The 13327-nt window shown below is 37.2% G+C and overlaps 3 protein-coding genes across 3 annotated transcripts; 1 reads left to right on the top strand and 2 right to left on the bottom strand.

Moving 5' to 3' along the window:
- Positions 1–37: 37 nt before the first annotated feature.
- Positions 38–3719, bottom strand: polr2c (RNA polymerase II subunit C). Its single transcript, XM_056250770.1, has 9 exons — positions 3471–3719; positions 2747–2796; positions 2523–2591; positions 2376–2428; positions 2152–2280; positions 2032–2083; positions 1784–1952; positions 714–788; positions 38–309 (listed from the first exon to the last, which is right to left on the bottom strand). The coding sequence occupies exons 1-9, from the start codon at positions 3554–3556 to the stop codon at positions 165–167; spliced, it is 828 nt and encodes a 275-aa protein (XP_056106745.1). The 5' UTR covers positions 3557–3719; the 3' UTR covers positions 38–164.
- Positions 3720–3999: 280 nt separating this feature from the next.
- coq9 (coenzyme Q9 homolog (S. cerevisiae)) lies at positions 4000–8140 on the bottom strand. Its single transcript, XM_056250881.1, has 9 exons — positions 8044–8140; positions 7277–7469; positions 7029–7164; positions 6801–6943; positions 5904–5988; positions 5664–5768; positions 5426–5581; positions 5271–5324; positions 4000–4444 (listed from the first exon to the last, which is right to left on the bottom strand). The coding sequence occupies exons 1-9, from the start codon at positions 8123–8125 to the stop codon at positions 4409–4411; spliced, it is 990 nt and encodes a 329-aa protein (XP_056106856.1). The 5' UTR covers positions 8126–8140; the 3' UTR covers positions 4000–4408.
- Positions 8141–8702: 562 nt separating this feature from the next.
- On the top strand, positions 8703–12129 carry ciapin1 (cytokine induced apoptosis inhibitor 1). Its single transcript, XM_056250771.1, has 9 exons — positions 8703–8765; positions 9734–9893; positions 10005–10148; positions 10238–10317; positions 10582–10750; positions 11135–11208; positions 11290–11408; positions 11488–11569; positions 11647–12129. Exons 2-9 carry the CDS (start codon positions 9737–9739, stop codon positions 11755–11757), a joined length of 936 nt encoding a protein of 311 aa, XP_056106746.1. The 5' UTR covers positions 8703–8765; positions 9734–9736; the 3' UTR covers positions 11758–12129.
- Positions 12130–13327: the final 1198 nt, after the last annotated feature.

Consider the following 13327-nt stretch of genomic DNA (forward strand, 5'->3'; position numbering starts at 1 on the left):
TTCCCCCCACATTGTGCTAGTTATGGAATGAAACGACAATGTTTTAATGTGTTTATTATTAATAGAATTCTCCATCATAACAGGTTTCATGCAAAGAAACAAATATCAGCTGCAAAAATATATTTTCCCAAAAACGTGATCCAAAAAGGCAGTATTTTATCAGTTTAGTTAATGGTGAGCACATCGCTTTGAATTTCGTGGCTGAGCTGAGTCTGCAGATCACTCAGTTTCTTCTTAAGGACAGCAAAAGCCGACATGACGATGGTCTCTGGCCGAAGTGAACCGCAGGACTCCACGTTGTAATAGAACCTTAATGGGAAAAAAATTCTTTGTATTGACATGCTTTTTTTTATTAACTATTTCACAATGTTTTTCAATTTGCAAGCACATGATGCATATACAATGTCAATTAAATTACAGATATGATTTTGAATAAAAGCAAATTGTATATGATGAGGATTTTTTTTTTATGTGTTGCCTTTAATATTTATATAGAATTAATAAAAATATCAAATCACAATATTGCTTGGAGGCAACAAGCACATTTAAGCAATTCCTCATAATATAAAACAGAATACTGCAGTTATTTAGTCTTTTTGTGCATTATTAACTTGTCTACATTTTAACACACTTTCAAAATATGTGCAACAGAGGGACAATAATTCCATTGCATATATCCTTATGTAAGTATGTATGAGTTTAAACTCCCTTACCTTTCTGGCTTGCCATTAGGATCATATGGAGCTTGAACTCCATCCTCTTCAATTTCTGAATATTCACTTTTAGGCCTGACAATCAAGGAAAGGTACAGAATTATACATCACATTTTTTGACAGTAACTTTTTTGCTCACCATCCATCCATGACAGCATTTTCACCGGCCACAAATTTGACATCAATACAATGGTGGAAAACTGCCATATATATTTTTTTAATATTATCATAATTTGGCAGCAGGTATATTAGGCTGCTGTCACTTTAAGACCTGACACACGGGTCTATTATACTGTTACACATGCGTTTTCTTTCTCAACCGTTTACGTTCACTTTGAACATAACTGACTGTTTGCATGAATGATTGCCAAGACCGGCATTTTGACATTATATAGTGTGTGTATATATATATATATATACACATACACACACACACACACAGATATTCATGTAATTAATTATTTATTTATTAAAAAAATAAAAACTGGTAAGAAACATTTGTGACTGGTAGATTTTCCCAGTTTGTTCATTTATGTACCAATGTGTCATCAGGTACATAATAAATAAATAAATAAATAAATAAATAAATCACGTTATCTGCGTTCGCTCGAACTGATCTGCTGAGGGACGGTAATAGGCAGTGGCTTCTGCTTGTTCTTAAAGGCTGAATAATTCTAAATGAACTCCGTTTTGACTGAAAAATACAGCAGAGAATATAATTTACATGTAGTGGGTCAATTCTACGTGGTATGTAAGACTCACTCTCTCTCTTTGCATGTGTGAGAGAAACAGAGAGTGCTCTCAGCTAAGCGACGGCGAGTTGGGCGCCTTCACACTACAGTTTACGGTGCGTCAGATATGGATAAACTGCAATAGTGTGCTTTAAAGACGAAGAGTGAAACTCTCGTAAGTGCTCAATATATCTGTGCTAAACTCATACTTGGCCTCTAACTCAAACAATGGAAAGTGAAATCTAACTAATTATTAGCCAATGGCTAACGCTAGACATTATTTAGTCGACTAGCATGAAGATTTACTCGCAATTTTAGAGGCTTGCATAAGAACCGTACCATTCCTGTGGAAGTGGGTACACCGTGTGTCTCAGCGCATTGTCTGGGTCATACTCAAACGCCACCCCTGCGGTGGGATTCCACTTGGCGTGTTCCTTGCCAAACCCCTTTTTAGCGTACGCTCTGAGACGCAGCTCCTGACCCTTCCGCAGCTTCACCAACAAGATGTCTGTGGAAAAAACTCAAATGATGAATGCAAATACATCAGAGTGATTATACAGAAAATTATACAGAGGAACTGGACCCACCATCCTGCTCTACGTAGTCATTGGGATCGTTGTCTCGACTTCTGGATGTTACCTGAAGAACAAGATCCATCAGAAAACGCCGTGTCTGTATTTGAGTTTGTGAGGAGAATATATACATACAGGGATGACCCGGGGGTTATTGGACAGGAGATCTCGTGAGGTCACGTGTCGCGTCTGATCTTCTGTACATCTTACGTCAAGCGTGAGCTCAACCGAACACTCTGGACAGAAATCATCACATGTGCAGTCCTAATGGGAAACCAAAGAAAGCTAAATGTTACGTTCCACTTCTCTTCAATTAATGAGATGATTCATATTAATGCATTTAAGAGTTTAATACTTACTCGTGAGTACTGCATCTTGTCAACAATGTCATCACTTGTGAGGGGAATTAACCCTATAAAAGACGAGCATGATAACTTTGAGAGGCCGCACTTTGCATTATAAGAAGAATGAAATGAAAGATTTGGAAAGATTTTATACAAACGCACCCACTCTGTGTGCAATAAACTCATCATGGAGTACAGAGGAGTTGGCATCGATCTGAACCCAATCGATAGCTGGCAAACAAGCACATTACATCAGATTAACAGATCTAAAAGACAAAGTGCATAATTGAATCATGTAAACACATTATTACATGAACTTATCTGTATAAAAACTATCTAGGCTAGAAATAAAAACATCTAGAAGACTGAGATGGTTTGATCCTTACCGATGGTTGGAACTTCTGACATGAACACGCGACGAATAGAGTTCGCCACCCTGAATAAAAAACAAAATACAGAAATATTAAAAAACATTTAATAGTAATAGGTACTTCCTATGAACGGGGTACAAATAGAGCCTGAAACTACCCTTTTCTTCCTTTTTCAATGAATGAGTGAAAATTTGTGAAAAAGGTCAATGAAAGGTGCACAAAATGTTGATCATTGGCCTCAGCAGGTCAAACACAGTTTAAACCTTGTTTTTAGTGATTTTGCAATTTTCTAGCATTATAATACTTAATTTTAAAAAAGTTTAAAATAAATAAAATTATCTTTATGGTTTTAATTTGCTAAATATAATATGAATATATGTTATATTCAATATTTTATCTTTATGGTTTTAGTTTGTCATATATATATATATATATGAATATTTTAACACTTATTTTATTATTTCTAAAAATATATTCAATAATAATGATACAAATATTAATCATATTGAAATGCAAATAAAAAGAGTGTGTATTTGTGTATAAAATCTCGGGATTTGTGCGGCTTTAATGCTTTAAAATCATGTGCTAATATGGTGGTACCGTGGTAAAGTGATGATATCAATAATATCATGTATTTAAAAATATCATATTTTTGTTAGTAATAACACATTAAACATATATTTCAATGTCATTAATATAACACACTTGCTTTAAAACGCTAAATGATCACTTCACTCACGCGAGATCCGTGTTCTCGATCACAAACTTCACATTCTCGTCCGTCAGCTCCGTGATCTTCACTGTGGGCTGGTTGGCATACGGCATAGTGAAATTTAGCTCAAGATTAAGACGATAATAAATAAACGAACTATATGTGCGGTCTGTCTTTCATTCACTCCAGCATCGAGCGCTTCTTCACCACAATAACAAACGACAGCAGCTCATTGGTCACTTGCCGCCCTCGTTCCGTTAGCATCCGGATCACTGTAGTACCACTTCCGGTTAGACATACTAAAGGTCCTCAGAAACCGTCATGCGTCAACCTAGAATAAAAGTCTGTATGTCTTTTTGTGGACTTGGAACAATACATTACTAAAACACTGTTAAACCCAGCAACTAATTAAGTCATTGTGATATCTTAAAATAGCATATTCACTACAGTTATGGTTACTACTGTAAAATTATATGTATTAATATGGAAGTTTTTACAACATTTTTGTAAGAGTTGGTCGAATCTGCAACATCAAAAATAACAGACAGACACTGTTCTGTAAATAGGTTACCCTTTATTTTTTTTCACCAATGAGTCAGACACAAACGTTATGAACATAGGACTCTCAAATAGAATTTACACTCATATTCTTTCTTTTTTCTTTTTACAAATGCAGAGAGTGTGGCAGCAGACTACAATGCCTGAAAGGAAAACTGGCTCCTCATTGGGCTCGGGTTACGATACAAACATAACAGAGGTATTAGGTATGGCACAGCTGACCCATTTAAAAGTGCTACGGGTGTGATTATCAACCCTGTATCGTAGCACAAACACTTTCTTTGTGATCATGTTATCATGTTTAGTTGGTTAAGAGCGGGTGAGTGAGCTGTCAGACATTTGCGCTGCTCGGCTGAGGGGTCGAGTGGAAGACAAGACAAAACAAAGGCAGGAACATCAGAAGAAACTCATCGTCTCTGATTCATCCCTGTTAGGTTCTTCAGCTGTAAGAAAAGAAAGCTTACTATTAAAAAATGAAATAAAATTAATACATAGAATATTATGGCTTCAGTGATTTTGTAATGTTCAAGCATTAAACATGTAATAACATCAACATATTTTGTAATATTTAAATAAATATTTACCAAATTAAAATTCAAACCATTTTCAACTAAAAACTGAAAACTTTTAATGCATTTTGGCCTTTCATTTACACGACAACAGCGTTTCGGGGGCCTGAAAAAGCAAACTTTTTTAAACGGATTTCAAAGTGTACGTTTTTGAAAACTATAACATTATTGTCTGTGTAAACTACACAAATGCGAATTTGTGAAAACGGTGACGTTATGCATGTGTGTATTACATGTTCAGTCTATAGGCATGTAGTGATTCTTTACAAGGTGACATCGCCAACTACTGGCCTGGCAGCAGAATACAGCGTTTTTAGTCATTCTCGCAGATCCGTGTGAACGGTGATAGTTTTAACTTTTTGAAAAAAAGTTGCCAGCCACCACCAGCATTTTTGATCATTTTCACAAAATTTTCATGCCCCCCAGAATGTTTTGTTGTATGAATATCTGAACATGCGATATATCAAAAGAAAGAACCGAGACCCTGATCTTTTTTTTTTTTTAAAGGTGGTAGGGGAAAAAATGGTAGGGAAAGAGTTAATGCTAAGGATAATCTTTCCTTTTTAGTACATCATTGTCATGTAAAAGTACCCTTAAGCATGTTTTTTTTTTATCACTATAATACCAACAACTTGAAATAGCAGACTTGGTATTAGGGCTAATATATTTCTATCTGGAAATTGTATTTTAGCATGGTTACCGTAATTGCGGCTCCCATGAGTCCCTGAACCACGGCTTCTCCTGTGGCTTGCACCTAAACCAAACAAAGATTAACCAGTATATTAGTAATAATATTTGCTGATCACATTTTGGGAGTGAAATAGCACAAAAATTGTCTGTCTTTCATCAGTTAACCTGTTTAGCCGTGTTCGCCATGTTAACTACATCCTTTATGCGATTGTCGAGGAAGGCCCATGTCTCTTCAAGGTCAGGAGACGAGTCCTGCACCATCACCAGCTCTGTGGTGTTATAGATCCCCGTCAGTGCCGCCCGCCGCGTGTACCAGTTCATCTAAGACGGAGAAGAAATACAGGTGGATGAGCAGACCAAAGAAAGGAGGACGGTAGCGAGTGAGATCAGAGAAGCGACTCACGTCTGTCGAGCGATCGCCTGCGTAGTACCAGATGTCATCCACCATCGTGGACAGGTGCTTCAGGCTGTCGGGGATGTTGTGTGGCAGTAGTAGGATGCTCATGGCCTGCAAAGGCAGAGGACACATAAACAACATAGTGTTTCTTTCTTACTTCCATAACTTTTTATAAATGATTGCCTATTAAAGATTGAGCATTTGAAGTTTAGGTTTTGAGAGGAGTCTGCATGAGGCAGCGCATACCTGAGGCCATGTGTCAATATAAGGAATCAACATCCGCAGTCTCATCTCTACTGCGTCTCTCAGAAACTCTGCAGTTTCCTTTGATCTAACACATACAAAAATACATGTAGGTTTTATTTACGACACCTAAACAATTGAATTCACAATTGATTCAATTTATAATTATTTATCCACACTATAATATAATATATTAAAATAAGCATTCAAGCTTGTTTAGTTCCTGTAATTTCAACAAAACAACTGAAACCAGTGATATTATCATTTACCCAAAATAATCATAAATAAATAAATTCACTATAATATAATACATGTGGGGGACAAATTTACATAAATAACTCCACAATAATATATTGTAATATAATATTATGTAACATTTTTTTTAACATAAAAACTTGTAACTGATCTTATTATTTACCCAAAATAATCATATATAAACCACTGATATGATCATTTACCCAAAATAATCATAAATAAACCACTGATATTATCATTTACTCAAAATAATTATAAATAAATCCACAATAATATAATATGTAGCTATGATATGTACAAATGTACATAAAACCTTAAATCCACAACAATATAATATAATATTGAATGTTACATAACAAAATGAAAAGAAATCTATATAAAAATTCTAAATAAACACATCTATTAAAAGAATTCAGCACAAGGAGATTTAAGTCACTTTAGACTAGAGTCATTGGAAAGTCGTAACGAGCTGCACGATGAAATCCACATAAATGTAATCCATAAAAATTTCCATTTAAAAAATCTATATAAAATGCAGTTTTTAGGGGTGGCTTCTTAACCCCTGTTATTCACACCTTAACAATGACACAAATCTTGTTTCTCGAGTATACTAGCATATTAAATAATGAATTATATTAAACTCACTCCGCCTGGCCAAGCTGGACCAGGTTATGTTGCTCTGCCAATGTCTCGGCAAGTTGAGCGTTACACTGTGCAACGAAATGCAGGACCAAGTCTCCTGCCCCATTGTTGAACATCCCAGTGGAAGCTGATGACAGGCCAAGAGTCTGAATCACAAAGCATATAATTACCGTTATATTGTCTAATAATATTTACAATACTTGATGTTTTCTTTAGCTTTAAGAAACAAACCTCTGCTCCAGCTGCGATGGCCTCCACAGTCCAGCCGTGCTCCGGAACGAACTCCAGAGCCGAGGTCAGGATGCGAACCTGGAGCTGCTCTTCCGTCTCATAGTCTTCGCCGTGTTCGCCACTCTGATCTTGATAACTGAGAAGCCAAATGGACTAGGTTAGATTAAACGACAGCAGGGTTGATCAATGTATGACGAATTTAACTCAAGTCTTATATTCCATCAGGTCTGGAGGATTGGGGCTCTAACCTGGTGTTTGGCTGGCCATCTTCTGAAGGTTCTGAAGAAGATGAGCTCTCTCCAGCTGTGGGAACCTCATGGAAGGATGGAGGTGGTACAGATGTGCCACTTTTAGAGTCATCGGCCAGTCGTAACAGGGTGGCACAATGGAATCCACGTCTCACATTTCTGCACTGGGGACTGACTGTGCCTTGAACTGCAACTGTAATAGTGCATAACATCAAATAAATTACCATGCAACAAAACACTCCATAATTAGACCATAACACATTATAGTAATAAAAGCATTGTAATCCAACATTTTAAAAAATCTGTACCGCTGAGCCTTCAGTTTCTTTACTTAAATAATGGATCAGATTCATAAAAGTTAAACAATCTTAAACAAGAGTTAATATGTTAGCATTGTATTCCCTGCTTTGCAAACCATTTACTTTTGAAAAACATTTGTAAAAGCTTATCTCTGTGTAATGCAATTGCACACGTTTCAGTTGATGTTCACCGTTATTTCAAATTTGCCATCACGCTGAATTACACAACCTTCAATGTTATGGATTGTAATGTGCAACATTTTGTTTGCACACGCAATCCTGCCCTTCATGGTCACCTTCTCTAGTCGCCCAGCTGACTTACATTTGCCTTACTTGGAAGCAGGCAGAACTATTTACAAGATACACCCTCGGCATGTCATGTGTAACTACTGTCAACTTTTTAAACAACGATTGTGGACTAAACCGCTAACGTTAATGCCCGAAGCCCTGCCACTGTCCCCCGCTTACCGCTGCCGAGACCCCGCAGGGCCCTTCCAGCTCTCAGTCCTCTAACCAGCGCCGCCATATCCAACCACAGCGGACTGCGCATGCATGCTATATGATTACAAATGCATAGACTGTAAAACATTTCTGTAAAAATATGTCGCCATTAACAGTTGCTAAAATAATTCTTCCTCTAGGGGGCTCTTGGTGGCCCAAATAGGACAATTCGTCGTTGTTCCGCATTCAAACCTTAATACAATTATGTCGCACAGTCGGTACTTGCATACTGAAGCACATCAAATAAAAAATCTATTAATTAAAATGTAATACAATCTGACACACACACAAAAATATTTATCCCGCCCTAAGTAGTCTTTGTAAATGTTATACACACCACAGACGACGATGATTGGCCAACTGTAGTCAGCGCGGAGAAAAGCAACATGTATCACGTAACAAAGCCGTCAACTGGGCGATAATTAAAATACCTCAATAATGACACTACGAAATTTTAATATCCATTAAATTGATAATACACAGTAAAGAGTTGAGACATGAAAACCGTTTTTACTATCCATTGTTCTAATCAATGAGAGAACGTTTATGGGGCAAGACGTGGATTGCCGATCTACTGGTTTGGTTTATTCTAACAACAGATGTCATCATCCAAGCGCGACGCTTACATAACAACTTGCGACGTCCATCGTGACCGGTGTTTTAAAAACATTTTTTGACGCGATAAACAGGTGGGACAGCTGGTTATTATTGTTCTGAAAACTTGTCTTTGTAAACATTCTGTTGTGTGGATGGGTTTTCTGATATTTGGCTAAACTGAATGGTACGTTAAAGCTGTTTTGTTACATTGGCAAGGTGATCTTACTGTCTCAGTCAGATGCACAATGGTGTCTGTTTACGTTGTGTTGTAACCTATTGTTGTAACTAACTGCATCGTCATCATGATGCAGCCGATCTTACTGTAAATGGTAATTTGTAATGGTTAGTGTGTCTAGGACAGTATCGGGCAAAGAGATACAACTTAATACATGCATCTGATTATGAGCTAGTCTGCTAAAGGAACACTAGTACATTATATATATGTATATATATATATATATATATATATATATATATATATATATATATATATATATATATATATATATATATATATATATATATATATATATATACACAGTACCTGTCAAAAGTAATATTGGAAAAAAAATTATTACAATTTAAAATAATGGTTTTCTATTTTAATATACTTTAAAATATAATTTATTTCTGTGATGAAAAGCTGAATTTTCATCAGCCATTACTCCAGTGTCACATGATCCTTCAGAAATCATTCTAATATGCTGATTTATTATCAAGGTTGGAAATAGTTTTTCTATTGTGCTGCTTAAAAGATTGTAAAAAAAATATTGTTTTCAACATTGATAATAAATCAGCATATTAGAATGATTTCTGGAGGATCACGTGGCACTGAAGACTGGAGTAATGATGCTGAAAAATCAGCTTTGCATGACAAAAATAAATTATATTTTAAAGTATATTAAAATACAAAACCATTATTTTAAATTGTAATAATATTTCCCAATATTACTGTTTTTTTCTGTATTTTCGATCAAATAAATGCAGCCTTGATGAGCATAAGAGACCTCTTTCAAAAGCATTAAAATAGAAATGTTTAAATATGTATTACCGGTAACAGGTGATGGCAGACCTTGGACTGAAGGAGGGGAACAGGGTGCTGCTGATATGGACTCAGCCATCATCTCCCTCTGCACTCAAGGAGTTAGCTGAAACTATTGGCTCTATTGTTGGTAACCAGAGTCTGGTGTCTTTGGAGAACATGGAGAGACTACAACTTTGTAAGTACACAGACTGAGACTTGCAAGTAATAAACTCTTATTCCTGAGTTAAAGAATTAAAGGAATCATTCTCCCAAAAATGTTAACATACCTCATATCTGTCTGTTTTAGCTTCTAATGCAGCTTCAAGTTATGACTGGGTTCTCTCAGGCCTTCTGGCTGATAGCTCACCAATCCACAGTTCTGAAATGCTGGCTGAGATCGCCAGAGTGATGAAACCTGGAGGGAAACTTGTGCTAGAAGAGCCAGTAACAGGTATCGAATTGAGAACGCCACAGTCTGTACAACATCCTCAAGTGGATTGAATCAGTGCTGATGGTTCGCCTTGTAACGTTTCTTCTCAGGTTCTGAAGACAGTAGTGTGAGGACCGCTGGGAAACTGATGTCAGCTCTTAAACTGTGTGGATTAATGTCTGTCACAGAGGTCAGCATTCAGTGATTTTATTAAGTTGATTCAGTGTAGGACTGAGATAGTATATAACATATAAATATATAAATGTATTGACTTTTTTTCAGTTTTTTTATTATTTATAGTAATTAATAATTTCAAACCTTTTTGAAATTATTATCATGGCCTACTGAAACAGACCTTTTGTAAAATACAATGAGCAAATAAAAAAGTGCATTAAATTCAAATGGTCCTAAAGTCTGCATGTCAGCTAAACTAAAGTGTGTTTCATTTTCACAGGTGAAGATGGAGCCGCTGAGCCCAGAAGCAGCCGCAGCTCTGAGAGAGCGCTCAGGGTTCCAGGGAAACACGCTTTCAAGGGTGCGAATGTCAGCATCTAAACCTAACTTTGAGGTCGGATCCTCGACGCAACTGAAACTTTCCTTTGGCAAGAAAACAACTACGACAGGTCTGTGGTTTTTAAGCACTTCCTCATTAAATGCAACACAAGGTCATAATTGACCCTATGGACGTATTCTGGTCTTATTGTGCATGATTCCTCACACCGTTATTCAAAGATAGATTGTTTTTGCAGTGGAAAATTTAACTCTTTCCCTGCCAGTGTTTATTTTAAAAAGTTGCCATCCACCGCCAGCTTTTTTGATCATTTCCACAAAAATCTCCACTTTGAGAATTCTGTCAATGGTGGGGAAGCGTTGTGTTATACAGTTATAATAACGGAAAATTCAGTCAAAAGCCTCATGTTTTGCTTTATACAAGGTTTTGAATGATGTTTCATGTTGATGTATCAATCAATTAAAAAGGGGCAAATCAATTCACTTGATTTCTGCAGAGAAACCCGCTCTTGATCCAAACACTGCACAAAAGTGGACTCTATCTGCCAATGATATTGATGACGATGATGTGGTATGTAATGATCTATTCAGTCTTGTGCCTTTTGTGAAGTACCCATACCCAGCACGTTGTTTTGCTCCTTCACTTCTCTAGGATTTGGTGGATTCAGATGCACTTTTAGATGCTGATGATCTGAAGAAGCCTGACCCGTCCTCCCTCAAGGCTTCCTGTGGAGATGACTCCAAAAAGAAGAAAAAAGCCTGCAAAAACTGGTGATTATCTCAAATTAAACAACATGTAAAGGTGTAAACATTGAATCCATCTACTAACAGGACCGTTCTTGGTCTGTAGCACTTGTGGTCTTGCTGATGAATTGGAACAGGAGAGTAAAGCCGCTCAGAAAGCCAGCCAGCCCAAATCAGCCTGTGGAAGTGTATGTATTTCTATCATTAAATCATTTCTTTGTACTTGGAAGTTTTGTAGAAATTATGACTTATTTTTCCTCTCTAGTGTTATCTGGGCGATGCCTTCCGATGTGCCAGCTGTCCATATATAGGCATGCCTGCCTTCAAACCTGGAGAGAAGGTTCTGCTGGCCAACACTGATATAGCCGATGCATAGACACTAGATAATTGAGACATTATTACATTCCGTTATGATTCTGCAACATCAAGGCCCAGATTACATTTCCATCTGTGTAATCAACAGGGACACCGTTCACAGAGTGTCATTTCTGTCAATTGAATGGTTCGGTTGTAAACATCTCTTACCATCAGATTTGTAGTATTTAAATATGTCAAATAGTATTCACAGAGATCACTGTGTTGAAAATATGAATCTCTGGATGATATCGCATCTTCATGTATAAGCAAAGAAAGTCTGTTTTGAGTAAAATTTGTTTTATTTGAAAATCCAAAGCAGTTTGCCTTCTGTATAGTGTAATGTGATTATTTTAAGCTAAACTGATATGCTTAATAAAATTTGTTAAAATAATACATGGCCTTTTGCCTTATATATTCAGATACACTGATAAGCCAGAGCATTATGTCCAGTCACAGTTGGAACGAATTTTGTTGATCATCTCCTAACAAGGCCACATATTAGGTCTAGGTAGATTAGATGGTAAGCAAACAATCAGTTCTTGTAATCAACGTGTTGGATGCAGGAGAAATGGGCAGGAATAAAGATCTGAGTGACTTTGACAAGGGCCACATTTTTATGGCAAGGCGACTGGGTCGGAGTATCTCTGAAATGCCAAGGCTTGTGGGTTGCTCCCGGTCAGTAGTGGTGAGTATTTACCAACAGAGGTCTGAGGAGGGACACACCACAAACCGGCGACAGGGTGTCGGGCGCCCAAGGCTCATCAATGCACAAGGGCAATCGAAGGCTATCCCGTCTGATCCAAGCCAACTTAAGGTCTACTGTGGCACACAGTCACACTAATTATTAATGATGGTTACAGGCGGAATGTGTCAACACACAGTGCATCACACTCTGCTGCGTAGCCAGCGACCAATCAGTGTCTATGATGACCCCTGTCCACCATCAAAAGTGCCTACGCGAGCGTCGGAACTAGACCTCGGAGCAGTGGAAGAAGGTCACCTGGTCCACTGCGGCTCCGCCTCGCCCTCGCAGCCTACAGAACTTGCAGGATCTTTTGCTAAGGTCTTGGTACCAGATACCACAGGACACCTTCGGGAGTCTTATATAATACATTCCTTGGCAGGTCATTGTGGTTTTGGCAGCACGTGGATGACGAACAGCATATTAGGCAGGTGGTCATGTTTTGGCTCATCAGTGCATATTCAACCTATTTCATATTCTCATCACTACTTTAAACAGCATTGAAGACTAAAAATGTACTGTTTAATATCATTTTTAGTACTATTTTTCTTTATTCATTTTCATAATGTATTTTGTGAAGTCATAGTGTGTTTGTACATGTGTGCTGATGAGAGATATGGGATGAGTTATATATTTTGCGTGCAATGCAACGTTCACCGAGCAAAGATGTTCCACTAATGATGATACATTACAGTTGGGATGTTCTTTACAAGGAAAGGAATGTTTCAACTGATGAAAATGCACCACTAAAGTATACACCGTGGGATAGTTTCTTAATGTGGAAAGTGGATTGCACCATGTGTAAGAATGAGGTATACATTCCATTTTAAACATAAGCAACATGTTT

Source organism: Rhinichthys klamathensis, unplaced genomic scaffold (genome assembly GCF_029890125.1).
Source record: "Rhinichthys klamathensis goyatoka isolate OS25496 unplaced genomic scaffold, OSU_Roscu_1.1 h1tg000076l_1, whole genome shotgun sequence".
NCBI lineage: Eukaryota > Metazoa > Chordata > Actinopteri > Cypriniformes > Leuciscidae > Rhinichthys > Rhinichthys klamathensis.

Bases quoted from the DNA above. Each gene is read 5' to 3' on its own strand.
- polr2c (XM_056250770.1), bottom strand. From the start codon at position 3,556: ATGCCGTATGCCAACCAGCCCACAGTGAAGATCACGGAGCTGACGGAC. The intron at 2,084-2,151 runs GTATGTATATAT...CTTGTTCTTCAG, and splicing joins ATAACCCCCGGGTCATCCCT to GTAACATCCAGAAGTCGAGA. The intron at 310-713 runs GTAAGGGAGTTT...TTTCCCATTAAG, and splicing joins CCTAATGGCAAGCCAGAAAG to GTTCTATTACAACGTGGAGT.
- coq9 (XM_056250881.1), bottom strand. From the start codon at position 8,125: ATGCGCAGTCCGCTGTGGTTGGATATGGCGGCGCTGGTTAGAGGACTG. The intron at 7,165-7,276 runs GTTAGAGCCCCA...TTGGCTTCTCAG, and splicing joins GATGGCCAGCCAAACACCAG to TTATCAAGATCAGAGTGGCG. The intron at 5,989-6,800 runs GTGAGTTTAATA...TGTATGTGTTAG, and splicing joins GTCCAGCTTGGCCAGGCGGA to ATCAAAGGAAACTGCAGAGT.
- ciapin1 (XM_056250771.1), top strand. From the start codon at position 9,737: ATGGCAGACCTTGGACTGAAGGAGGGGAACAGGGTGCTGCTGATATGG. The intron at 10,751-11,134 runs GTCTGTGGTTTT...TGATTTCTGCAG, and splicing joins CAAGAAAACAACTACGACAG to AGAAACCCGCTCTTGATCCA. The intron at 11,570-11,646 runs GTATGTATTTCT...TTTCCTCTCTAG, and splicing joins CCAAATCAGCCTGTGGAAGT to TGTTATCTGGGCGATGCCTT.